The following is a 27,363-nucleotide window of genomic DNA, read 5'->3' as shown; positions in this document are numbered from 1 at the left end:
CCAGTGCTTCATTCTTCTTACTCTTGAAAATACCGATCTTACTACTAAGATGCATTTGTCTCATTTCAGATTTTGTAATTACGGGCTGCAGCTAAACCCCTTGTTATCTATTACACATTAGCAGATAGCATTGTTCACATCCCAGCCAACGCTCCTAGATGCTAGCTCAAGTACTAACAGACAAAAAAGGGTATGTCAAAACCGTTGGGTAAGATGTCACGCAAAACATTACTAAGCGGCAGCAATCAGATTTTGCTGATCAGGCAGCAATGCCATCAAAACACCGCGAGTTTGGACAACTACCACTCATGGAGAGTTTCAGCAAAGACAAATCTATGTAATGGTTTCTCTGGGGGCTGACTTCTCATGTGCTTTAGTCAGCATTATTAGCTTTTGCAATTCTATCATGGGTGTTGCAACACCAGCAGTATTCTTGAAGCACCAGTTACCAACACATTGTGAGGAAGGAGGATCAAGATCTCATTTTTAAAAGTTAATATTTTTTGCTTGACATAGGGTAAAGCTTTGAAAGATGAAACAAGACCCTTTGGGCCTGGTAACGTTTTTCAGCCATCACCATGGCAATGGTGACTCAGTTTTGAATTGCATCCCTGGCAATGTTCGCTCTGAACAGAAAATTTCCAGTGGACATCCCGGCTTGGCACCACCCAAGCACCCATCCTCAGCGGCTGGATCTCGCCTCAGAACGGCAGAGCCGCCGGCCGGGCCCGCGAGCGTTTTTTTTTTCCGCCCTTTTCCCCAATTACAAGCGAAACAGGCTTCGCCCCGGGGAACACCGCCGCACGGCACAAACGACCCCAGGCTGGAGCCCCGGGACGTCGTTCAGCAGGCTCTGCCGGTAACCTCTCACCGCCCTCCGAAGCCCCTCGCCAAGCGACTCCCGTCAGGAAACCCCTCAGGTTTCCCGCGCCTCCCCTCAGGCCAACGGCTCCGCTCGCGCCAACGGCTCCGCTCGCGCCAACCGCGCTCGGGCGGGCGGGGCAAGGGGAGTGACCATCGCGTGACCCCCTCACCGCTCTCCCCACACCCCCCCTTCTCCCCCCCGGCCGCTGTCCCACTTCCTGCGCTTCCCGGCCCCGCCCCCGCCCCTCCGCCCCCGCCGCGCCCCGAGCTCTGGTTGGCTGCGGGCTGACTACGCGTGCGGCAGCGCCCCCCGGCCCCGCCCGCCCCCCGCCCCGCCCCTCCGCCGGCTTCGCCTCGGCAGCCACGCGCCGCTGGCCGCGAGCTGCCGGGGCAGCGTTGGCGCGGCCGCTAACCGCTCGCTGAGGGATCGCTGAGGAGACCCAACGGGCGGCTGAGCGGGGCTCATGGCCGCGTCGGACCGGATGGTGCTGGGGCCACTGGTGGGCTCCATCGATCAGGGCACCAGCTCCACTCGCTTCCTGGTGAGCACATCGTGGGGCTCGGGGCCGCTCCGGGCGCTGAGGAGTGCGGGGGACCGGCGGCTCCTTTCCTCTCCCGCATCCTCGCGGGGTCCCTCCGGCTTCTGCTGTGCCCTTGGGGAAGGGCAAAGGGAGCGGGCCGCGCAGGGCCTTGCTGCCTCCGCCCCGGCTCCCGTCTCTTGCCCCGAGCCGGCATCCCTCTGTCCCCCGGCGGGCCGGGTCTGCCGCGCCGCGAGAAGCGGGCGCCAGTGGACACGGGTGTGGCGGAACCGCAGGCCGGCGGTGTCGCCCGGTGATCAGACCCCTGTCGTCTTCCCGCCGCGATAGGGGGAGAGCAGCGCTGCTCGCCTGACAGAACAGAGGGGAGCGGGCCGGGCCGCTGTGCCAGCAGTGCCCGCCGGCCCCAGAGCAAGCCGGAGGCCAGCGTTTCTGGCTGCTGCTTGAGGGGCTGCAAAATCCTGCTGCTTCGAGCAGGCTGTGTTTTAAATCTGTCAGGCGTCTCCACCTGAATGAAATTAAATTGACAAGGTGCTCAGACACTGGAGAAACAGATCCGTGAGAGTTCAGTGGCTGTGATTAGCTAGTGTGCAAACAATGCAATGACTCTGCTTTGTTCCACTCTGAAATCTACGTGGGCCTGTTGAACTGACTGCTGTGGTTCTGGAGGCTACAACCTTAGTGTCAGTGCACCCCATGCACTGTGGGTATTCAAGCAACTGAACTTGTACACCTTATGAAAGATGGGGCTGTTTAAGTGCTGGAGAAAGACAGTTTAAGGAAGGGATGATTAATATAGTAATCATATATACAAGTCCTTTAGTTTCAGGCTCTAGTTATTTCCAGATTATGCAATAGACAGTAACTAATGTTGTTATTGTATATGAAACTTACTATATAAACTTCCTGCTTGCAAATCTCTACAAATGTCCTGTCACCTAGTCAGTAAGTCATGGTAATTTGACTTAGATCCCAGTGTTAATTCCCACTATGGAAGCTGAATAGAGATAATAGCTAGATGCAAAATGTGCACAACTTTGAACTGGGAAGATGCATGTCCTTTTTTAAATTTAATTTAATTTTATTTTTAATGCTTCCCCTATATTGAATGTTCTTTCATGAAGCAGAATATCTTCTTGACCTGTGTTACCGTTATTGCTTAGTATCATGACCTTCATGGGATTGTCAAATGACAAAACACAGATCTGGGGGTGGAGAGACTCCAAACTGACAAATGACACCAGCGGGCTCTCTTGAATGCCAGTCAGGAGTCGTTTTTGGAAAACAATTTGGAAAAGTTCACTGTAACACCTGAAGATAAACTCTATCTGCTATATGTGTACACCAAGTTAAGTTTTTTTGTAGCCAAAAAGGATAACACTAGTAGAACTAAAAGAGACACTGCAAGCTTTAAGTTTATACTCAAGCTCTTTTTACAAGTATTTTTACAAGTTCCTCTAGCAAGGAGTTTCTTACACTAGATGCATTCACCAATGGCTTCTATACAGTAGGGTTTTTTTTCTGTCTACATGAGGTATGTTTCATCTGTCGGAGGATTCAGATGCTCACACTAATAAACAAGAGGCCGTAGTTCTTTCCTTTTTTTTTTTAGAGTGTATTGTGTCTATCACTCTCCAGTTCTTCTTGTATCCATCTCAGTTTCTCTCAATTCATTTCAAAATACAGCATTTTCTTAATTTTGTCAGTGTGACCAAACTGTTATGTTAATAAAATTATATGGATTTAAGCAAAAAAGATACATCATCACTGAATTAAATCAGACCATGGGGTAGGTGGGAAGAAGAGGGCAAAGTGCACAGGGTTCTGCTGCAAGTTGCATCAGTCATTCAAATAATAACACATGTATCTGGAGAATTTATGCTGCAAAGAGATTGCCACAGTTAGAAGAGAGACTTTGCTTTGAAATATTTTAAGCCAAAATATAATGTGTTCTTTTAGTTTCCTTGACTCTTATTACCTCTTGGTCTTTTTTTGTGTTATTTTGCATATCTTTCTCACTGATTTCTGATTTTTTTTTCTCTTTCCAACAATTTTCATCTTCACCAAGTCAACAGTAAAAATCTAGTTGTTGGTTACTTTGCACATGTCTTCAGTAGTACAGTGCAACTGTTACCTAGTTTTTTAAGATGGAAGGCATTTGATTTTCACCAGGTTAAAGGTGTCTGCGTGAAAACCTGGCTGGTCTTTGGGGCCAAAGGGTAGTGTCAACAGTTCAGAGTCTAAATTTACAATTACAGGTGGCCAATTTACATGTGGTGTTCCACAGCGGTCAGTAGTGAGGGCTGATACCCCATACATAGTATTTTCATCAACAGCCTTGGAAATGTGTTGGAGTACCCTCTCAAGCATGCAGGTGATGACTGACCAGGGAGAGCAGTTCATTGGAATTCCATTTGGAGAAGGGGCCTGGCAGAAGCTTCATGAAATTCGAAGAAGTTTAGCACTTGGAACAGAAAGCTAATAAGCAGCTTGGTGAAAAAGGACCTTCATTCCTCCTGGACAGCAAACTGAATATAAGTGGGCAGTGTGTCCTTGTTGCGGTGAAGATTAACCACATTAAGAAAAGCGCAGACTGCAGATCAAAGGAAGTAATTGTTGCCATCTTTGTGGCACTTAGGCAGTATCAAGAACACTGTGTCTGGTCTTGGTCCCTCCAGAGGAAGAGAGAGTCTGCAGCACGAGGCATGCAAGAAGAGGTTGGGAGATCAGGGTTTGTTTGGTCACATGGAAGTCTAAGGGGCTGTCTTCAGCTATTTAACCACTGTCTGTAGAGAACACAGAATCAGCCTTTTCTCAGAGATGTGTAGAAAAAGACAACAGGACATGAACATGAGTTGCAGCACGTGAAGTTCTAAATAGATGTCAGGAAGACATGTCTCAGTATGAGGGGCTCTGAGTCAGAGGCCCAGAAAGTCTCTTGAATTTTCATCCTTGCAGACACTCAACACCTGAAAACACCCTGAACAACCTGGTCTGACTTTGCATTTAAGCTTACCTGAGAAGTGGGTTGGGCTAGACAACCTCAAGAGATTCCTTCCAGAACTAATTATTCTGTGTATGGACACAAATTTTGAGAGATTCTCCTGCTTACATGAATGAGGCTGTACGAGCACAGATGATCAAGAAACACCATAACTTGGGTGCATTTCTGTTACTGTCACTCCTTTATCCTTGCTTCTCACAGTACAGTTTTAGGTTATGCTGTAGTTCTACCCTCTGGGGACCCTAATTTGGATTTTGTTGGTTTTGTTTGTTTGTTTGTTTGTTTGTTTGTTTTGCTAAGCTACTTGCTTTTGCAAAATTAGCTGTAATTATTTTTGAGATGTCAACTTCTCTGTTAGGTTGGGTTGAACTTGGGTAACAGAGTTACCAGGGGGAGTGCAGTGCTTTGAGTACTAGTGCAATTGCGTAAGGCTCATTTTCCTCAAGATATCAAGTAGGAAAATAAATTGAGTAGGTTAAACAAATGTACCCAGATGAATAAATTTTGATCAAGATGTTTTGCCAAATATTTCTGTCAAATACTTGCATCTCTCATTTTCCATTTGATTTTATTCAAGAATGATGTAATAAAAGTCCACTGTAATAAATATCCACTCTTTTGCTAAAAGTCTTGAGATCAGGTGCTAATGGCCATCTGAACAACTGCCTGATTTCTTGAAGGGTATTTGCTGCATGAAGTCTTTCTGGCATTTTATCCAGGAACAGCAAGACTCTAAATACTCAGTGAAGTCCACAAACAGTGAAGTATGTATACAGTACTTCAAGTTCTAGGTTTGTCAGTTAGCCACAGACAATTTTTTTTCTACTTCAGTGGAATATTTCTTTCTTCTGTTACTTCATTTCCAGAAGAAACATTGAAATAAAGCTTTATAACACTGTAAGCATTTTTTTTTCAGTAAACAGAAACTGGGTTTAGATAAGGAAAAACTTAGAATCCATTGAGCTTACCCTTCAGAGTGAAATCCATTTCACCCTTCTACTGAAGTAACGTGACCTTTTGGGAAAAAGCAAAACTCGATAGTATAGCTAACATGAAGGGTTAAAAATATTGCAAATACTTCAATTTTTCCCTAGCTCTTAGCTTTTATAATTTAAAATACATTGTATTTTGCTTTGTATTCCCGTAATCATAAGCACCTCCTTGAGAGAGGAGCAAGGTCTGTTCATCAGGAGCCTTCCAAGCAAGATAATTTCTAAGAGGTTTGTTAAACCATGCTTATTCATACATTCTGACTACCTGCTGCTAATCCTAGTTAAATGCTAAAGGTGGAATTATTGTTTGTCATCCTTCTCCTAGTTGGGCTGATTTCAATGCAAGTTCAGAACTCCAGCTCTGAGCTTGTTTGCCTGCAAAGCCATAGCTGTTCCAGCTTAACAGAAAGTCGTGAAGATACAGCATAGGCTAACAGAAGCAGCGTTTCTGTAGGCGGAGTTACACAGCAAAGCTTGAAAGTCATGAAAAGTTACTTCTAAAATCTGTTTTCACTATTGTCTTTTCAGCTGTGCACTTCCATGAGCATCATGGGTCTAGTTGTCCCATATTTCTTTTCATTCTTTGAAAACTATTAGAACTGATTGATCTGAATCTCAGTGTAATACCACGCAACTTTTAAGATTCAGCTGCACAGGGTGCTGGTCCAGCTTGTCTAGACTGTGCTTTTGCCAAGAAAGGTTGGACCAGATGATCCTTGAGGTCCCTTCCAACCTGGTATACTATGATTCTATGTCTATTAATTGTTTGCACTGCTTCGTATGATATCATGTATTCTATTAGAGACCCTATAAAGAGCTTGAATTAAGTGATCAGCTCTTGTGCTTGTCTGCTTGCTTACATGCAGTGTAGCTACATAGGTCTTCATTCTCCTTCACTCAGAGATTCAAGGCTCAAGCTCTTGTTCTTTGTATGATAATTCATTGGGAGTGGAAGAAAGGTGTTACTTATTCCTTTTCTTTAATCTCTCATCAGAGAATTCGATATATATCTGTTGGCTTTCATCAAATCGTCTCTGTTCATGAGAGCTCTGCATGTCCTAATAGCCTAGACAATTATTTTGTGATTACTGCTGCTACAATTAGGGCAAAACTGACTTTGACTTTCTCCCCAAAAAGTGAGAGATCCCCCCAAAAGTGAGAGATCAGTATCATAAACTGGAATCAGTTCTTAATGAATATGAAAGGAAGGAGAGCAGTGACAAAAATACACTTCACACCTGTTTCAACAGGAATATATTGACCTTATCTGAATTACTTATTGTCATCTATTTCTCTCATCACTGTCAGAAAGAAGCAAAGATGGTTTGGGGATTTTTTTTTGGCAACAGTTGTTTTTTTTGGAAGGGGGAGGAAGGCACAGGGAATGAGAGGTCGTCCCATTTGTTCTGTTTATTCCCTATTTTGTCATCTTCTGAGTGTAAATGTAATGAGTCATTTATGTTTGGCATCCTTTTGTGTATCAGACTTCTGTTTAGCACTATATAACATGGTATTGTCCTCAGTGAAACTTTTTTAATCCCTTGCCCTGAGGTACAGGGAGTGTCTGCTGCTTTTGTTGAGGGTGTCAGAAGCTTGCAGTTTTTCTTGTGATAGATTAGGAGTGCATGTTTGCCTAGTTCTTCTCTATGGGCATGAAAAATGTATGCATTTGTAGTGTTATTGCTTCTTGAGAATTTATTGCTGTTAGAACAGGTTTCTTAGAAGGAGGCAAAAAGCCTTGCTGTGCTAGAGCTTCATCCTTTTATTATCTGCAGGTCACACATGCCAGGTTCAATGAATGACCTTGTCTAATTAAATCTGTATTTACTTCCTGAAAACAGTAGGAATCCTTATGCATTGCCTTCTGTTTCAAGGAATACTGAATGAGTAATGGTGAATGATTATTGAGTGATATTTAATATTGTTAGTAAGTCAGATACATACACGTTGAATAAAATGTCTTCTATATTTCCGTCTTATAAAAACTTTGTAAATGTTACTGTGCTTTTGTCAGAAAGGCAATTTCAAGTACAAAAAATCTTGCTGCATACATGCAAAACTTAATCTCTGCTACTAACTGTGTTGCATAGTGCTTTAAGACCCTTATCCCGTCATATTAGTTCCTTCCAAGCATGCAGTACTGACAAAGCTTACCCTTTTATTAAGATAGCATCATGTCAAGCCTGAGCTGGTAAATGAAACACACACTGATAAGTAAATATGGTAAAAAGAATACAGTGATGCATTTTCTGTGTGATCTTTGCAACTAATAACAGAGAAGGATGAGCATACACCTTCTAAAGACTTCTTTTGTGGGGAGAGGAGGTGAAAAATTAGCTTTTCATGTTTTCCAGAGAGGTTGTGCTGTTTCCATCCTTGAAGGTTTTCAAGACCTGTCTAGAAAAAATCCTTGAACAACCTGGTCTGATCTCATAGCTGACCCTGCCTTGAGCAGGAGGTTGTACTAAAGATTTCTCAAGGTCCTTTTCAGCCTGAATTATTCTATTATTCTAATATATAACTAGAATGTTTCTAAACTTCAAAGTTTCACTCTAAAGATACACTTTAAGGTTTCAAAGAAACTAGAGAATCAGAACTTCATCTGCGCTTCATCAGATTTGTTCTAATAGTTTCAGAGTAAACTGTACTATCTAAATGAAATCAAGAGTTTATGGATTAAAAGCTTTTAAGAGAAATTCCTAAAATGTGTGGAATGAGAAGAGAACATTGCCATGGAAGTCTAGAAAAGATTCAGTTGTATTGTGGATGGGTATAACTGAATTTTGTGCCCTTGGCACAAGAGTGATTTTTCAGTCTGACACTCCTCTGCTTGCCGTAGAAAGGTAGGATGGTGTCCTACTGGCATATTCTGCAGTTCGTCTCTCTGCTGCTAGATTTTAATTTCTAGGTCCCTGAACATTCTTCAAGCAGAAGATTCTGCATGATACTTGTGAGAAAGATGTTTTCACAGGAATGTCTTCATTGCCCAGTCAGTTATGCTGATTTACTCATTGTACAATTAAGTTGGATGTTTTACTGGGTGTTGTCATACCTTGGCCACAGTAGATTACTTTTGGAAACAAGCAAAGGAAGATCACTGTGTATTCTAGCAGAGCTTCTACTGCAAGCCGGAGCCTCTAACTTGTGATTCCTTACGGACAACCATTAGTAAAGTCCTCAGAATTCTCTACTCTGCTGTTTTTTATTGTAGTATATCCAAATCCAAGCCACTTTTCTGCATTTTCTTCTCTTTTTTAAATGTATTGTGTTGCTTTTTTTTTGTCAGATTGTTCACGAGCTCTGTATTTGTAGTTTGTTTCTGCCTAGGTGCTTTTTCCTTCTTCATAGTTTGGTCCCTTCTGTGATTTCTAGACGATGTGTGATTGTCTCTCTTAAAATCACTCTTCCTAAAAGTGAGCTAACTGAGCTAACCCAAGAAAAGGCATAGCTCTGGCATTAGAGTAGCAGAGCAGGAACTAAATAGATGTTATTATGACTAGCAGTGAGTATTTTACTGAGAGGTATGTTCTCAAATGCATCATTAATTTAATTTCCACAAACTCCATAAGAAAAAATGTAGTTATTTCCCAGTCCATCAAGGAAGAAAAAAAAAGGCAGTTTTAATTGACAGCAAAGCTCACCAAAATATTCTTTGCTCACCTTAATTACAAAAATCCATATATATGAACCCGGGTTATATGGATATTTGGGTTGATGACAGATTCTGACTATCAATTATCACTGCACTGTATTTGTTCGGAAAAATAAATGTTAGTTAATTGTTGTTTAAACTTCTGTGTTTATAGAAAATTCTGTTGTGTAATTTATTTTCAGGTTTTTAATGCAAAAACAGCAGAGCTCTTGAGTCACCATCAAGTTGAGATAGAGCAGAAATTCCCCAAAGAAGGGTATGAATTATCTCTGTGTTTTTTTTGTTTATGTACAATTTTGTAGAGCTTAGGGTTTTTTTTATCTGTGAATGATCACAACTGAAGTTGATTAATAATTATTAAGAATATAGTATCTGCTATAAAATATTGTGTAGTAGGGAAAATGGCATTAAAAAAGACACATGGGTGTCTGGTGTGTGCTCTGAGTTACATAAACTAAAAATATTTTGTGTTTGACTACTCATTAACATATCTAAAGTTTAAACATTAAAGATTGAAACTGAAGTTTAAACAAGACTTTAAGTTTGCTTTAAAGTGGTAAAACTAGTAATTATTACAATTTAATCATAGTCTTCAGCCTAGTCCATAGAAATTGCTTGGTTTGTTCTCTTAGGCATTGTTTTTTAGTTTGTTTCTTCTTAACTGACCTACCATTTTGCTGCCAAAGCCCTCTGTATAGAATAAACCAAAACAAATGTCTTTGTTTTCTGCACATAGTTTTCTTGTGAAAATACAGCTTACTGTTTGAAAAAGGTTTGAAATTCATTACACTTTTTCTGTATATATAAAACATAGTTTGTAGTTATGATTGTGACAAAATGCTCAGCTGTTTTTTCAGACTAGAATTTCTTTTTTTCCCCTAAATGTAATTTTTTGTCTTTTTATTAACTTGTGTTTACTTTTTATTAAAGATGGGTAGAACAAGATCCAAAGGAAATATTAAAGTCTGTCCATGAATGTGTTGAAAGGACCTGTGAGAAACTGCAACAACTGAACATAGACATCACTAACATAAAAGGTATTCCTGGTACCTAAGGGTAACCAAGGGCTTAAACATACTCATCGTTGAACAAGACAGATTCCCTAGTTTTTAACTCAATAAAAAGAATGGTGACAGCATGTGCTGGCCTCAAAGAAGATGTTAAACTGGAATTGAGAGCAGTTTGTTTGGGAGGAATAATGAGAAAATAAGTCTGTCGTTTATATTAGCAATGCAAAATCTACAAAGTAGATTTAACCTAATCTTTGAAAATCACAGAGGCGAGTGACAAATTAAAAAATTCTGAAATTTAAATTAGGACTTAACAGGAACAGATAGTTTCCCTGTCAGTGTTGTTGCTGGCTCCACTTGTGAAAAAAAAAAAAAAAAATAGAGTGCATAGATTAAACAGCAAAAGTTGAATGACGAGTTTTTAGAAGTACCATTTCTAGATCATAACATGGAAAAGTTGGAAGCTTTTTATTTCCCATTTACTTTCCTCTTCTCCTTACCTGTTTTCCACTCCACCTTTCCCTACCCTACTCCACCCCCATTTTGGGTAAAATAAACCTTCTGAAAAGGATACTTCTCTCTATTTTGTCCTTAAGCCATTGGAGTCAGCAATCAGAGAGAAACAACAGTGGTTTGGGACAAGACAACTGGAGAACCTCTTTCAAATGCTATTGGTAACTACTATATTTTCTGAGTGTGTAATATCATAAAATGAGAGTGTTGTAGAAAAGTGCTTTCCTAGTATCCTGTGCAGATCTCATTGTGGCCTAGCCTACTAACTTGTTTGATTTTTTGGTATCTGTGTCCTAAGTTGTGTGTTTGTGTACATCAGAGCAATTTTTAAAAAGTCTATTCCATTAAAATTTTTACTTTATAAATTGCTTTATGGGCTTTTAAAAAAAAAAATAAACAATGTTCCTGAGGGGTTTTGTACATCCCTGGCATGTAACGAAGCTCTGACTTATAGAATCATAGAATGCTTTGGGTTGGAAGGGACCTTAAAGACCCATCTAGCTCCCACCCCCCTGCCACGAGCAGGGACACCTTCTGCTAGACCAGGTTGCTCAAAATCCCATACAACCTAACCTTGAACACTTTCAGGGAAGGGGCATCCACAGTTCCTCTGGACAGCCTGTTCCAGTGCCTCACCACCCTCACAGTAAAGAATTTCTTCCTTATATCTAATACAAATCTACCCTCTTTCAGTTCAAAGCCATTACCCCTTGCCCTGCTACTACATGCCCTTGTAAAAAGTCCCTCTCCAGCTTTCTTATAAGCCCTTTTAGGTACTGGGAGGCCACTATAAGGTGTTCTCAGAGCCTACTGTTCTGCATGCTGAACAACCCCAACTCTATCAGGCTGACCTCGCAGGAGAGGTGTTCTATCCCTCTGATAATTTTTGTGGCCTCCTCTGGACCCTCTCCAACCTGTCCATGTCTTTCCTGTACTAAGGACCCTGGAGCTGGACACAGTACTTCAGGTGGGGTCTCACGAGAATAGAGTAGAGGGGGAGAATCATCTCCCTCGACCTGCTGGGCACTCTTCTTTTGATGCAGCCCAGGGTACAGTTGGCTTTCTGGGCTGCAAATGCACATTGCTGGCTCATATTGAGCTTCACATCAACACCCCCAAGTCCTTCTCCTCAGGGCTGCTCTCCATCCATTCTCTGTCCAGCCTGTATTTGTGCTTGGGATTGTGCTTCCCCATGTGCAGGACCTGCCCTTGGCCTTGTTAAACTTCATGTGGTTCACACAGGCCCACCTCTCAAGCCTGTCAAGGTTCCTCTGAATGACAATCGCTTCCTTTTAAATGAAGTAGCTTACTGAATTTTCTGGATGCTCTTGATTTAACTTTAAAGGAAAAATGTGTTAAATAGGTTTAATGACTACTTATTGATTTGGGCTTTTATTTTTAACTTACCTTGGCTTTTCAGATTATATCAGCTGAGAAATGATAATTGTTTAATTTGCTCTTTTAGGCCATGTCAAGTACCAGATTTAGTTTAACATAGTATCACTGAAAACCCAGGACTTCTCTGTATTCAAATAGATGTTGTTTACAGCTTTATCTCAAGTCCAGCTGTACCTTCATAACTCTGACATAGCACTTTAGTCCAAAGTTTTCATAGAAATAGTAAATAATCAACCTGCTATTTGTTTTAGCTTCCTAGTTTAATGACAGTTATCTGTTGTAAACAAGGTAGTATTAATCATTTGCATATGCTCTGGTAGAGAAAAGTAGATATCCTATTATGTGGAAAATTCTGTTTGATTTCTCAAATCATTTGTTCTTCTAAATCAAATAAGTTTATCTAAACATTTTTAATTTTTGCAACACTACATTAAAAATACAATGGTAATACAATATTCTTTCAGCTACATGAAAAGCTAAAAATAAGGGCAGGGGTTTACTGGAAAGAACTCTAGTTTTGTAGAAGCAGTTTGTACATGTCACTTTTTGTGTATTAAATCAGGTGATCAGTTAATTTTATTTGTGCTTTTAGTATGGCTTGACCTGAGAACCCAGTCAACAGTTGAACGGCTTCTTAAAAGAATTCCAGGAAAAAACAAAGCATATTTTAAGGTAAGAGATATTCCAGAACTTTTAAATAGTAGCTGAACTCTTATCGCTACAGTATATAATGTTTTGGAGGTGTGTTCTCAGAATTCCCCAAAACCAAGTCAGTCAGTTCTAGCTTCTAGTCCCTCTTAGCTTGTCAAATAATAAAAAATGTGCATAATACTATACTACAGATCTGAGACTGGAAAATGTTTATTTCCCTCAAAATAAGTGGTTAACATTCCTTACCTATCTCACTAGAGAAGTTAAATGAGTAATGGGTAGTAAGACTTAGTCATGTGCTACCTGTCGAATGATAAGTAAGCATCACACACAAAAATTAGAAAGTAGAAAAAAAAACTTGGAAAATAATTTATTGATGTGAAAATTATTATCCTTTCTTATTTTATGCCTTAATATTGAAATTAATTGCAACCAACCTGAGAACTGGGAAGATATTTTATGAAGAGCAAATTAATTCTTTTTTTATATATGTTTGCATATATACATACAACAAATTGGAACAAAATGCTTGCAAAAAGGTGTCATAATTCTTTGGTTTATGTTTTCCTTGGTTGATTGTATAAATATTGTGTATTTTGTATATTGTGTATTTTCCTGTAGCCAGGAAATGGATGTCACAAAGCATATAAACTTATTTGATTTTTAATTTCTAATATAATACAAATTTGATCTTTCCTGTGTCCTGCAACTCATTTTTGTTGGCATTACTTGCTGCCTAGTCATAGCCTAGATAAGACAGGACTTCTGCAAACAACTATTTCGGCATAAATGGTCTTTGAACAGCATGTAGATCAGCTTTGATCTTTGTCCATCAGTGCACTGTTCATTTGATTTTGATATTTTGAGACTTGTGTATTGTATCTTTAATACTTATTTAAAGAACAAGCTTGCGTCATTTCTCTGAGCTTTGTGTCTTTGGTTTTTGTCTTATTATCACAGTTTTACATATAACTACAGTATTCATGGAAAAGATACTTGCGTGGTCTCAAGTTGGACCAGGGAAGGTTTAAGACTGGATATTAAGAAAAATTATAAACGGAAAGGGTTGTCAGGCATTGGAACAGGCTGCCCAAGGAAGTGGTGGAGTCACCATCACTGGAGGTGTTTAAAAGACACGTAGATGCGATTCCTGGGGGCATGGTTTGGTGGCTGACTTGGCAGTGTTAGGTTAACAGTTGGACTCAGTGCTCTTAAAAGTTTTTTCCAACTAAGATGATTCTGTGATTCTATGATTAAAGGTTTGGGTTTTTTTTAATTTTACAGTCTAGAACTGGTCTTCCACTTAGCACTTATTTTAGTGCAGTGAAACTTCGGTGGCTTTTGGATAATGTGAAAGAGATTCAGCAAGCAGTTGATGATGGAAGAGCTCTATTTGGGACTATTGATTCATGGCTTATATGGGTATGTATTTGTGAGTTTATTGTCACTTTTTAAAATTAATTACCACATCATGTGAATGTCTGTGCAAAGTACTGTGACACATGATGCAGACTGATCAGACAGTGATGTCAATACAAGCCACTAAAGACGTTCCTTACAAGATGAACTTTTACTGTCCCTGTATTGCTGTATTTTTTGTAGATGCCTATGTGTAGTTTACCATTTATACATTGCTGTAAACTTTTGCTCATGCTTTTGGAAAAATCTCAGATTTCAGAAACGTATTAGCCACCTTTGCAATATAAGAATCCAGGAGGTACTGCTATACCCTTATTACCTCTCTCATGGCTTTTTTCTGCTACCTCAGGTCTGCCTCTTTAGTTGTTGCAGAAATATTGGAGTTCCCAGTCCCACACTGAAAGCTTTGTGAATGTAGAATAGTTATTTTGTAATTTGTTACAGTAAACCTGTACCTTTTTCTTGGTGAGAACTGTTGATATTTTTTGTTTAGTGTTTGACAGGTGGAAAGAATGGAGGCGTTCACTGTACAGATGTAACCAATGCCAGTAGGACAATGTTGTTCAACATTCATTCCTTGGACTGGGATCCTGAGCTCTGCCAGTAAGCTCAGTTTTTCAGTAGTAGTGTTATTTAAATAGATTCTGTAAGTGATGTGTAAAGAAACTAATTTAATATCTAGACTAAGATCAGCAATTACTGTTGTATTTACTGTTAACATTCTGCAGATGTCCAAATTACAATTGTGTAGATTAATTAAAACAATGAGAGCCTTGATTTTTTTTTTGGAAGGTGGAAGACCAGTTCATGAAGCAATGACATTTAATAGTTTCTTTATTTCTTAACCAAATTTTTAAGGCAGTTACAATGATAGTGTCTCTGTTTAAAATTATAATTATATTTATTAATAACAGTATTATAAAGATGTTTTGAGAAGAGGAATGACTTCCCACATGAAGGACTTGGATGTGTTTTCAAAATATTCAAATATATGTTGTTTTACTCTGTAATTCAGTGTCACTGTAACAAGTGGAAAAACACAGTGATGGATTAAACCCTAGAAATCAAGGCTTCTTTTATTTTTTTTCTCCACTGCTTAAACTTATGTAAGAAAATAAATGCAAAATGCTTTCTGATTTAGCTCTGATGATATATATAAATTGTTTTGTATTACATTCAGGTTCTTTGATATTCCTATGGAAATACTTCCTAAAGTCCGAAGCTCCTCTGAGATTTATGGCCTGATGGTATGTTTTCTTGTGTATGTGTGTGAAGTTAATCTTTTAAAAAAATAACTAGCTATATGGATTTGACAGAATTGTCATAGATTAATACTAATGGCTTTTTCTAGACCAGTATTGTTTATGTTTAGTATGTCATTATCTACTGTTATGTGATGTTATATGAAGTTGAGTATCTATTGTTTTCTCTTCTAAGTGTCAATTAGACAAAACAAGATGGGAGAGGTTTTTGATAAGGATAAAAATTTGTGGCTTTTATTACAATTACTTATCGATTTAGAAACTAGCCATCAGAATGCAATATATTATCAGTAGATTAAAGCAATGGGATTGCTGTTATTGGAGCACAATATTTTTACTTGTATAACTGAAGAGATAAAAGTCACTATGGAAGTCTTCATGATCTATGAAGACTGGACAAGTTGTGTAATGTCTTATTTCTACATAACTAAAGGCAAGATTACTCAGTTTCCGTGAACTGGAAAATTGGAAGCGACACCTTAGATTGCCTTTTTTTTGAAAAATAAACTCCTCTTGCTGTGTATATTTACATAGCACTCAGTAAAATAATATATATTTTTTGGAATATTGTGATGTCTTTGTAATCACACTGCTTCCAGTGCAGCTGTGACTATTACTTAGGAGTAAATCATTAATTGTTATTGTGGGGCTGAAGTTTCAAGTTTACTTTGATGCAGCACCAACTCTTCGGATACAGTGCCATCTAATTTATTCTTAAAAGCTTCAGAATTGGATAAACTGGATGTTGTGATTGTACATGCTTTTTCCTGCTAGTTTGTTCTATTGTTTACTAAAAACATACAGCCATTTTGTAATTAAGACAAGTTATGATTTTTTTTTTTTTTAATGTAACCCTGTCTTGCCTGGAATGTAAGTATTTTGCTAATCTGTTAGTGTAGATGCCGGTAGAAGTCATTGCTGACTTCTATTGATGTGAAAGTCAGATGACAGTGGGTTATAGTAAGCTGAATGAAAATGTAAGCTGAATGGAAAAAGATAATACCTGGCAAGGGAAACAGAATAGCTGGTCACTTTAAACGTGAACTTTTATTTCTCTTCCCCTTTCCTTCCATTTTTTTTGTTCTTTTTTCTTCCTTTTGCTGACTGTAGAAAATCTGTTCTAGCCTGGTGAGTAGAGGCTTCAATTAGGCTGACCACCTGTGTCTTATTCATTCTGTTCAGATGCTGTGCATTTCCATTGGTTTAAGGATTAGTAAAAGCACACTTTCTAGACCAATAAATTTGGAAGGTATTTCCAAATTTGAGATACTATGATTAGAGTTCATGTCAAAGGTGTTTCTGGAATGTCTTGTTGCACGTTTTTGCCTTAATTTGAGGGCTGTTGAATGTTTCTTTTTATAGTGAAATAAAAAAGTACAGCTACTGGCCAATAAATGTTGTCTGTCCCATTTTATAAATGAGAAAAGTGGGCCATTCTCTCTACAAACATTCATTCTATTGTAATGAAACTTCGTATTCATGCAGGGGTTTTTAGTGCATTTATAAACTCAGTTACCTTGAATCCAGTTAATTAAAATTAGAATTAAAGAAAAAGATTCAGATTGGAAATGCACTTGCATGACTTCACTGGAAATGCATTTTCACAATTGCACAAAGAAACAATTTAAATAAAGAAGTAAAAATTGTCAGGATATAATTTTCCTATGATAACTATTGCAAGAAAAACTACATGGCAGTGTATGGAAGAAATTATGTATGAGACTTAAAATGCTGTATCTTAAAATTCAGCATCTGTCTTTGCTTAGTGTGTCATCACAATCACATTTTTTTTAGTCACTTTACCATTTTGTACTTTTGCGTTTTACACTTGATGCTGACTGCACAGATTATGCTGAATCTCATTTTCTGTATGCTGTGATTGCAACAAAATTTATGTTAAGAACTGTTGAGCTGACATAAAGTATACCTGTAAATTTCCTGCTCTATTTTTTTAGTGTTTTAGGCATGAGCTGCATTAAGCTGAAGTCCAATGTACATGTCAACTGAACCATGTTGCTTATGTGACCCTTCTTTGTTTTCCTTTAGCATTACAAGTTTAGCTTCTTTTTCATTGCTTAAATTGTAGTAACGGAAAGCTGATTTGTAGCTTTTCTTTCTCTTTTTGCAAATCAGAAATCTGGAGCTTTGACAGGTGTACCAATTTCTGGGGTAAGTCCTACTTCAACTCAGATTCTGGCATGAGAACCTGATACTGCATGAACATATCTTCACTGGAAAAAGCTTTAAGATGAGTGAACCCTGCTGCAAATTAAGTTGTTTGTTTGGTTTTTACTTTATGTTTGGCATGAAGTCTGAAGTTGAATTATTAATTGACTGGGTTCTTCATTATTAAGTTAAGGTCTGGCCGTGGAAATACAGCTGACAGCTTTAATGTGTATGAATGTTTAGTGCTGTTGGATATGTAGGATCTCTAAGTAAACTTACAAAATTGAAGCAAGCTCTGCTTTATATTAATATATAAAAAGAGTTCAGTATATACATAAATCAGAAATGTTGGGCAGATTCTCAGCTTTTTCCAACACAATATACGTCAGGATATTACATTTTAAATTTGATTTCTTTCAAGTGTTCACCATAAGTGGTACAACACATTTCATTTGCAGTTCCTATGAGTAGTAGTAAAAAGCACAGGTTGTCTCTATAGAGACTTTCAGTTGCCCAGGTGCTCCTAATAGGTTAGAACTAGAGTTAAATGCATATGTTCATGTTCCTTTCTCATGCATGTGATTCATGTGTGGATATTTGCTGAAATTAAAAAATCTCTCTTTTCAGTGCCTGGGTGACCAGTCTGCTGCTCTTGTTGGGCAAATGTGTTTTCAAGATGGGCAGGCAAAAAATACGTAAGTTATGAAAGCTGTAAGATAAACAGTATGTCACTGTTCTGTTTTGAATTTAGTATTATGTTCTCTTTCAAGCTAACTGCCAAATGCTTTTGTATTTACTGCAGAACTACAGCTCTACCTTTTGACTGTATTGATCCACAAAGTAAACAGTGCCCTGACTTTCATATAAAATAGTGCAGATATTAAAGTTAAATGGTTTGTGAGGCGTATTTTGAAACAAAGTCACTGTGAGGAAATGTCTGTGACAGGAGGTTTTACTTTTTTAAAATTCTCCAAAACACAGCTGGAAACAGTTGCAGTAGCATTTAAATTGTGCCCTAAAGTTAAACAAATACAGGCCGTGTAAGTTACATTACACAGACCTGAATAACAAAAAACCCCACAGCATTGCTAGATGGGAAAGGTTCATTTCAGTTGCAATGCCTAGTTTTGCTTCTGTGTCTAGCTCAGTGTGGAGAATTTACCTTTTTTCTTTTTTTTCCTATTTCTCAGCCTTTTAGTGTCCCTTGTTTAAAATAGCTGATCAGCTAAATCAGGCAACTGCTGTAATCAAACATTCATTTGAGGAAAAGCTCTCTGCTTAAATGATTTACTGTTCCATTTACAACCATGTGCTTCACTGAGCACGTAGGTACATACACACAGTATTGGACTTTCACAGATTTAATTACACGTTAATCTGTACTTGTTGCTAGTTAACCTTCACTCTATCTTTTATATTTATACACAGATGTAATGGCTAATGGCCTTGTATTTTAGCAAAACAAACATGGTTCTAAATAATAATATCACAAAGTATTTTTATAAGAGATTCTTTTATAACACAAGAGACCTTTTGAAAAAAATCCATCTAAACCAAAAGGTAAAAGTGAGAGTTTTTTTAACCCCTTTGTGTTATTGCTTTACCCTTTTTTTCTCAAAATATAACTGCAGACTTTCTCAATACTATTTTAAGCTGTTAATTTTCAGGGTAGGAAACTAGCGATTTCTTAGAATAATTTAGAGTGGATTCCCTTTACTGAACTGTGTCCTTGTATATGTACGTACATATACATGTGGTGTAGTCTTCAAATGAGAAACATGCCATTTTTAGAAGTTTTTGAGCTGAATATGTTTAAAGAAAACCCTCTTCTTTGTGACATGAAGAAAGGTTTTTAAATTTTGCCCTTTAAAAGCATGAATTTTATATTGTGAAATATTTATTTTATAAAGTAGCTTTCATAATCAGCTTAAATTTAAGTAGGTAAACACTGCCACCAAAGAGGAATTCGCACTTAGTTTTCAGCCATATCTGCTTCTTGATCAAGTATTACACAAAAAATAGCCAGAGAGAGAGGTGTGTGGCTAGATTTTTCAGCTGCAGGCTGCATTTAAATCAACTTTTTCAGGATTATTTTATCATTAGTTAACATAACCTTAGTAACATAACCTTAGTTAACATAACATTAGTAACATAACCTTCAAGGTGCAAAATGTGCTGTCTCGATTTTCCACAGGGGAGTCATGAACTGCATTAACAGTTTATCCTTTAAACATTCTCATTTTAACTTTCCTTTGCTTTCATGCCAGGTATGGAACAGGATGTTTCTTGCTGTGCAATACAGGTCAGAAGGTCAGTTGCATTTTTCAGTTTTTCACTCTTATTTTATAATCTTTATTTAAGTTCTTGAGTACAACTCCGTATTAGCCTTTCTTAAACTTAGTAGCAACAGTTATATCACTAGAGATAAGGAAAAGTGCAAATCTGAAATCTGAAAGAGTAGAAAGTAATAATGTGTTCAAGGTGTTTCAGTAAGACCGTTTCCTAGCTCCTTAGGTTTCCAAAAAGAACTTTTCATAGCACGTTTCTTGCTCTTTCCTTGTATATGTTTCTTAACCTCACATAGAAGTGCTGACTGTTGTGTTACTGAACTACTTGCTTTTCTCTTTGTCTTAGCTATTTTATTTCTTCTCATTTCCTCCCATAGTTTTCTTTGTAGTTAAAGTTGGGTAAATAATGCAAAGCTTTGGCTTGCTTCTCATTCACATCTCCTCCTAATGAGCCCAAATTATTTGCTATAAGGAGGCTGGAAAGATGTGAGACAGCTTGTGGAAATGAGAATTAACACCAGTGAACTGAGGGTTCTATCTTAGCTGTTTATTAAGAGTAACTGATAATTTACTTTGTTTAACTTCCCATATTTATTTTTTTCCTAGTGAAGAGTTTGTCTCTTGTTTATTATCACTTGAATATTTGTATTTCAATATTTTCTGTCTCTGTTCATGCTTTACCTTTTCTGTCCCCTTTCCCAATTTAGTCTGTGCTTTCTGAGCATGGTCTTCTAACCACAATAGCTTACAAACTGGGCAGAGACAAACCTGTTTGTTATGCACTAGAGGTAAGTCCAGTAATTTCTTGCTTCTTGTAGTGCTACATGTTCTTGTTTACTTCTATTTACTAGTATCTTTACGTTCTCTTCAGTTGCATGGAGATCAAAATAGCTTTGTGTTATAGCTTGCATGCCTCAAGGCTTATGTGTGGTTTAAGGTTATGTGTGGTTTTGGTTATCCCTATTTCCAATCTATATCACCTAATCTAATAAAAATATTTATACATTGCATCATCTATATTTTCAGGGCATGCTGGCTAACAAATTTTTTCTGTTACACAGTCTGCCAAATCTTTAATAAATGTTACAAATAAATAAAAAAATAAAAACATTTATACTAAAATTGGTTTAAAAATAGGGGAAAAAGTACTAGTGTTTCAGTTATCCTCTCATGATAAAAGGCATGATTAAATGTCTTTTGTTTTTATTTCATTTTAATGGATTTTACTTCTAACTTTTTAAACTCTGAATAAAATTTCTGATACAAGATACTCTAACAATTGAGTTCTTTTTACATTCTAAGACTTAGGTACCTACTTCCAGAATTCAGTTCCTCGGTTCTCTACACAGCTCTGAGGGCATCCAAATTCTGTAGAAAAATTGAATTTTTACTATGACTTCAGGGTTCATTGTTCTAAAGCTGATTCTGAAGCACAGATCAGCTGAGCACCTATTTGGCACCAAAGCTTCATCAAGATCAGAGGAATGATTATTCTTCCATCTGTGTTGCTTAATGGGCTTGATCTAATAGTTCTTCTCAAAACACACATACTGAGTTCTCTGCTGCCATTGAGCTTTTGTAGAGAGCCTATGTTTTCCATGTGAAACAGACAAAGGTAACATGCAATTTTATTTGCTGGCAGAATAGTTTGTGGCTTACAGTACTTTACTAGGCCAGGCTAATTTCCTTTTCCGTCCCTAAAGACAGTTAATCTTGCCTTTGTCATGTTCTGTCAAACTTGGTGGTTTTAATTTTGTGCAGATATGTGAGAGATGATTTTTATTTCTGCATGCTGAAACACATGCATGTATACTTGCTTATTCCTCATCTCCAAGTCTTTAATGATATTGTCTAAAGAAATGACCTCAACAGAAAATATTAAGTGTTCCTTCTCCTGTATCCATGCTTGAAATATGTACAGTCTGCTGGTTGAGACACTTTCCAGAGAGGCAAGAAATGTGGATTCAGTCTTTTATCAAACTCATATCTTGTGATAGCTGGTTAGAAAACATCCCCGATCCTTCTAGCAATGGCTTTGAATGAAAATATAATGCTGCTCCCATTTTACTTGAAGCTTAGTCTACTAGACTTGCGACTGTCTCATAGAGACGTCTATTTGGAACCATGCCATTCATCTATGGCATGATGGAGCTACTCAGCACTGTTTGCTGAGGCCACAGAAAAATTTTGCTGGTAAATGCAAGTGCCTAAATTTTCTCTCTATCTGGGTATTGTATTTAGACTCTAGACACAATCAGTCTTAGATTTTTAAATCAAAGTATAAAAATCTTCATTTGTCAGAAAAAGGAGGCTGAGGCTACCCAACCATATAACGGTATATTCAGGAGAATACCTAAATTAGACAAGAAGACTGCTTAGGAAATGTCATGGTAACTCCCCCCAATGGGCAAAATCATGCAATATCTATCCTTTTCTACATGGAGCCTGTGTAACGGGCTGCTATTTTTACATGGCAGTCTTCAACTGCCAAGAAACATGTGGTTTGGTTGTGAGAATTCTTGGGAGTGCTTTAGGCTATGACTGTCAGCCTGCAATTGGAGGCCACAGCTACCACTCCTCTTCAGTCCCATGAAAAGGAACATGAAGCTACCAGTTGTTGTCTCTTGATGTTGCAGTGATTTTGTTTCCTTCAGGGATCTGTTGCTATAGCTGGTGCTGTTGTTCGTTGGCTGAGGGACAATCTAGGTATCGTTCAGACTTCACAGGAAGTTGGTGAGTATTCACAATTTGGAGCTGTTCAGTTTCTTTAAGTTTTCTTTCCCAGTGTCTTGATAGCTCTAATGTTGAATGAAAGCTCAAAATATTCAAGTAAAGAGAAGCTGGATGATGTATATATTTTGCCATGTTTGAACAATTTGGTTTAGATCCATTAAATCATTGTTTATTGGTATGTATTTCGTACAGAATACCAACACAGTCTTTGAAAACCTTTGCCAGCTTTGTTCTATTGCAACATGTACTTTTTAGTAGTTTCCCTAGCAAGCAGATATTCAGGAAGATACTATACTTACAGCATATTTCCTGGTTTCATACAGTATTGAATTTTCTGGAGCCAAGAGTATTTTAGTCTCTATTACAGAAGTCAGAGCATGTTTGATCCTAAACGTACATACTCATTCTTGTCATAAACGTGAGAACCTGAGTCCCTACATATGCAATGGTTTATGTAGAAGGCTTCATATCCGTTGAGTTAGGGACCTCAGTGTACAAAGCTGCCTCTCAAAGGAATTGTGGAGAATGGCAATCTGTTTTGGCTAAGAATACAGTAATACTTTAGCATTTGGGTAGATGGTGTTTTCTGCTTGAGCTGAACTGGAACAAGCTGGTGTGTAACATTATGAAAACCCGGAATGTATCAGACTCTGAAGAAGGAAAAAATGTAAGATGCTCGCAAGTGCGACAGTTTGACAATGACTGATATAATGAGATTTAGAATTTAAAAGCAATTTGTTATATATTTTAATTGATATCTTATTCAAAGGTGGAAAAATTTAGAATTCAAATTTTACATAAAACAAAAAAAAAATTAAAACATTGGTCTGTTTTTCCAAAAGAAAGCTTCACAGATTATAGAGAAGAATATAAACTACTGTCACATGAGTTAGCCAGCTGTTGAAACACTACAGCACCTGTTGGCTTTACAAATTTGACTAGACCTTTAGAAGGTTTGAGCTTCAAGAACTTCAGTCTTGTCAGAATTGTAGAAGTCGTATGTATGAGACTTCACCATCTCTTCATGGTTCCCTCAACACATCCTTCCTTCTTCCTTCTCCCTTCACTCCCTTTATGAATTGAGTCTGTATGAAACTACCATTTTAAAGACTTTGAATAAGTTTTCCTACTTCTTTCCTCTCCTGTTACGCTTCTCTGATCAATACAAACAGAAGTAATTTACAAAAGCAGAAAAAAATACTTTCTTGTTATAGGAAGTAGCTGCACATTACTTCCTTTGTAGTTCTAGATGTTTTAATGTAATTTTAAAAAATACAAATACTTTAATATTGAGGAGTTAGTTCAGTTATCCAAAGTTATTACTCAGATATTAAGAAACTTCAGATTTCCTTGTAGGTGGCCTTGTGATTACATATGTAAGCTGAGAATTTAGAACTCTAAATCCATTTGAAATTAATGGGAATTTAGTTCTTAGCTCCCTTTGGTCTTGATCCAGTTTTACTTGCTTGCCTTGACTTAAATGCAAGTCAAGTGTGACCTCCTGGACTGCTTTGAAGGTTGCATTCTTTACCCACAGGATGCCCTTTGAAAACCACACAGAATCTAGGTCAGAATATTGAGTACACAATTTTGGTGTTTAGTTTTGAGTTTTCAGTTTACATTCCCACAACTCCCTCTGACCTGTCTGCCATTCATGTTGCTGCAAGTGGACAACTAGTTACTGAAGAGCAGAGTGCTGGAGGTAGTTGTATTGTCTAACTGTATGCGGCTTATTTTTGTGGCTATCATCTCACATACTCTGAATATTTTCCCTACTTAAATAATAATGCCTGTAAGTATCATATTTAAGTGCTGGTACATTTATGAAAAGCTAAGTGAAGACTGTTTGTGTGTGTGCCTTAGAAAAACTGGCTGCAGAAGCAGGGACTTCTTACGGCTGCTACTTTGTGCCAGCATTTTCAGGACTATATGCACCATACTGGGAACCCAGTGCAAGGGGGTAAGAATCTGACTAAACACTGCATTTACAGAGAGATTTAATGTTTTTACAAATACTGCTGCTAGTCCTTCCAGGTATGTGAAATTGTTCTTTTTGTTCCTTTGACCTGTGTCAATATATCACTGTCAGTGGTATTTTCAAGTAACTACTGTGTTTTGGTTTTCTATTTACTCTGTTCAAAACAGCAGCTGCAACAGGGAGAAAAAGAAGGATTAGCTAGCTCAGCTACTCACCCTGCTCTCCCTCTCCCCTCCAAAACAAAAAAAAGAGGGTGGAGGAAAGGGAAAACATTTGGTCTGGGTTGTGCATTTCAGGGGACAAGTGCAAGACAGTTCTATCATTCTTGCTGCTAATGGTGCCAGCTATTTTCTTGACACATTTCTGGTTCTGTAAGGATTTTCATCTCACTAAAGAGAAAGAGGAGGTCTGCATACCTGTGAGCTGCCAGGCAACAATAGTAGAAAATGAAGATTTCAGAGTTGATGATGTTTTTGAGCACTGTTGCCCATGGTTGCTGCATTCACTGTATCAAATGGTACAGGCTACTTAATTCCTCCCCACTTCTCCCTCTCCTTTCCCTTATGTCCAGCTTTCTTTCCAGTCTATTGAATACTCTTTTCTCCTTCCAGTCCCTTCCCTGGTTTTTAGGACTTAACTAGCTGTTCCTCATTAGAACTACTAGTTCAAACAGTAGCCTTCTATTTGTCTTTTCTGCTATTGTGCTTGCCTACTGTTGCTGGAATCACAATGTGCTGTGGGAGTCACAGAAGCATAACAAATTTGAATATAAAATAACTTAAAAGAATATCTATCTCCCAAGGTTTTGAGTCGTTGCATCTTTAGAATTTCAATGCCTTTTCAATGCCTTCCTTCAATGTAAGGAAGAAAAAAATCTTTGCTTTAGATGTTTTTCCAGTTTTTCAGATCACAGAGCTTAAGTTTTTCACTGTTAAAAGCTGATCCTTGGAGTGGCGATAACTAAAAATGTCCTTTAAATATCTTTGAACTTGCACGTATCCAACACCAAATATAGCAGCATATCTGTGTAGTACAATACTGTTCCTCAGATGTTTAAATAGAATAAAAGGATGATTATTTAGCTCTGCAGTTCAGTGCACATTGGCAGAATTCAGCTTACTCATGGTTAGATGTAGCATAATTTCCATATCCAAAAATCTTTGAAGGTGCAGAAGCAACTAATGATCAGAATAGATCTGAAAACAATGTTAAGCATTTAGAGCATAGCACTGACCCCACTGGACTTTTCCTTAAGAACTGAAAGCACTAGAGAACTTATTAAGATTTTAGTCATAGGTAATATAATTTTTTAAAGAAAAATCAGCCTTGATCATACATTTCCTTTTCTTAAAGGAAGACCAGAATCTGTGTGTGTGCTTGTGTGTGTATGGGTGAATATGTACCCATTTGCATGCAGATTGGCAAGCAGTTTTAATTTCTAGCAATTGTATTGGATGGACATTGAAAGCATATTTGTCAGGAAAACAGGGATTAGAGAGTTTAAAGAGAAAAAAGCTTTTTAATATTAAAAAGCAGTCCTCACTCAATGGAACTGGGTGAGCTTTGAATTAGAAGGCCTATGTCTGAAGTAATGATGTATGGTAAAGAAGTATGTCCTAACTGTTTTTTGTTTGTTTGTTTTTAACAGTATTATCTGTGGCCTTACTCAGTTTACAAATAAAAACCACATTGCCTTTGCTGCACTGGAAGCAGTCTGCTTTCAAACACGAGAGGTAAGGACAAATTTGATCCTAAATTCATTGCAAATTAGGGTGATAACAGGGACTCTTCAGGAAGATTAATCATTTGCTTTTTATTATACTTTGATGCTATTCTTTATGTGGTGCTAATGTTGAAAAACTGTTCCTGTGGGCCTAGCTACAATGGTGAGGTTGGGTGGTACATTATTTTGGGGTGGCAATGCTGCTTTTTATCAGCACTTAGAATAAGGTGAATGTATTTTGTGAATATTTTGAGAGGCAGAACATAGAAACATTAAACATTAAACAAGGCCTGTTCTGTAACTAAAAAGTTGTGTTAGCATAGGAGATTACATTTTATATTGTCTGCTGTGACAGAGATGGCTTATGTCGCTTCCAGTACACGAGAACAAAAATAAGTTTAAGCAAGACAGGAGCAAACATACCAAGTGAAATCTGGACTCACCTCCTGCCTGTTACATCTTGTATTGCCTTCGCTGCATTCTGCAACAGCAAACCTGAATTCTCACAGAAGAAATGAATCCTCCAGTCAAATCAAAGGAGTTGATATCAGTATGTTCTGAGTGTTAGAACCTTTGTATCACCATCTATTACCAATTTACACTCCCTGTGTTACATACAAATACAGGAGAAAATGAAATCCATAGACACCAAAGGGTGACAGTCAAACCTTGATTTGATTGCATGCTTTTAAACTGTAGCTATTTAAAGATACTGAGTTTTAAAGTAACACTCAGCTAAAACTGTGTGAGACGAGGAAAGCAACTTGCTGTTTCATTAGTAACATAGAATAGAGTAAAAAGTACTCAACTAGAAAAAGGCAGCAATTTCACCCAGATGTCTGCTTTTGAAGCTGTGCTAAGCAGCCTCTGAGTCCTCAGAAAGTCTTGAAGGAGATTGGAAGCTTCTGGTACTAGAAGTCTGGGTAAAGTCACAGGGAACTGAACTGATAGTTTAGTTTGTTGTATGATCCTCTCTTTCCTTGTGCCTCCTCCCATCCATTCCTTTTCATGTGTCAGCTCAATTAACTTTCCAGCAGGAAATTATCCCTCATTTTGCTGGGCAATTTTTCTGCTGGATTAATGACCTCAGCTACCTCATAGAGGAGTGTAGCAAATATCAGAACAAGAGATAGGGTGCGTGGCTGGGAGTAGGAGGGAAAGGAATAAAGCTCTC

General features: G+C 38.0%; 1 protein-coding gene across 18 annotated transcripts in view; it reads left to right on the top strand.

Moving 5' to 3' along the window:
* Window positions 1-1,179: 1,179 nt before the first annotated feature.
* Window positions 1,180-27,363, top strand: part of GK (glycerol kinase) — a 65,318-nt gene continuing 39,134 nt past the window's right edge. For 11 of the 18 annotated variants that reach the window (XR_010474014.1, XR_010474013.1, XR_010474012.1 and 8 more), the window contains exons 1-16: window positions 1,180-1,406; window positions 9,231-9,304; window positions 9,979-10,085; window positions 10,655-10,732; window positions 12,562-12,641; window positions 13,905-14,042; window positions 14,533-14,642; window positions 15,220-15,286; window positions 16,412-16,429; window positions 17,435-17,470; window positions 18,095-18,162; window positions 19,735-19,777; window positions 20,463-20,543; window positions 22,410-22,488; window positions 24,352-24,448; window positions 26,115-26,199. Coding sequence is in view for 14 of the 18 variants with exons in the window: in XM_065070671.1 (XP_064926743.1) it covers window positions 1,329-1,406; window positions 9,231-9,304; window positions 9,979-10,085; window positions 10,655-10,732; window positions 12,562-12,641; window positions 13,905-14,042; window positions 14,533-14,642; window positions 15,220-15,286; window positions 16,412-16,429; window positions 17,435-17,470; window positions 18,095-18,162; window positions 19,735-19,777; window positions 20,463-20,543; window positions 22,410-22,488; window positions 24,352-24,448; window positions 26,115-26,199 (1,239 nt within the window). In the remaining 4 variants the exon portion in view is untranslated. The remainder of the gene's footprint in view (window positions 1,407-9,230; window positions 9,305-9,978; window positions 10,086-10,654; window positions 10,733-12,561; window positions 12,642-13,904; window positions 14,043-14,532; window positions 14,643-15,219; window positions 15,287-16,411; window positions 16,430-17,434; window positions 17,471-18,094; window positions 18,163-19,734; window positions 19,778-20,462; window positions 20,544-22,409; window positions 22,489-24,351; window positions 24,449-26,114; window positions 26,200-27,363) is intronic. The other 7 variants (XR_010474019.1, XM_065070608.1, XM_065070678.1 and 4 more) reach the window with 1 other exon arrangement.

Source organism: Columba livia, chromosome 1 (genome assembly GCF_036013475.1).
Source record: "Columba livia isolate bColLiv1 breed racing homer chromosome 1, bColLiv1.pat.W.v2, whole genome shotgun sequence".
NCBI lineage: Eukaryota > Metazoa > Chordata > Aves > Columbiformes > Columbidae > Columba > Columba livia.
The sequence above is the reverse complement of the archived record's forward strand: the minus strand, read 5'-3'. Positions and strand labels throughout refer to the sequence as shown.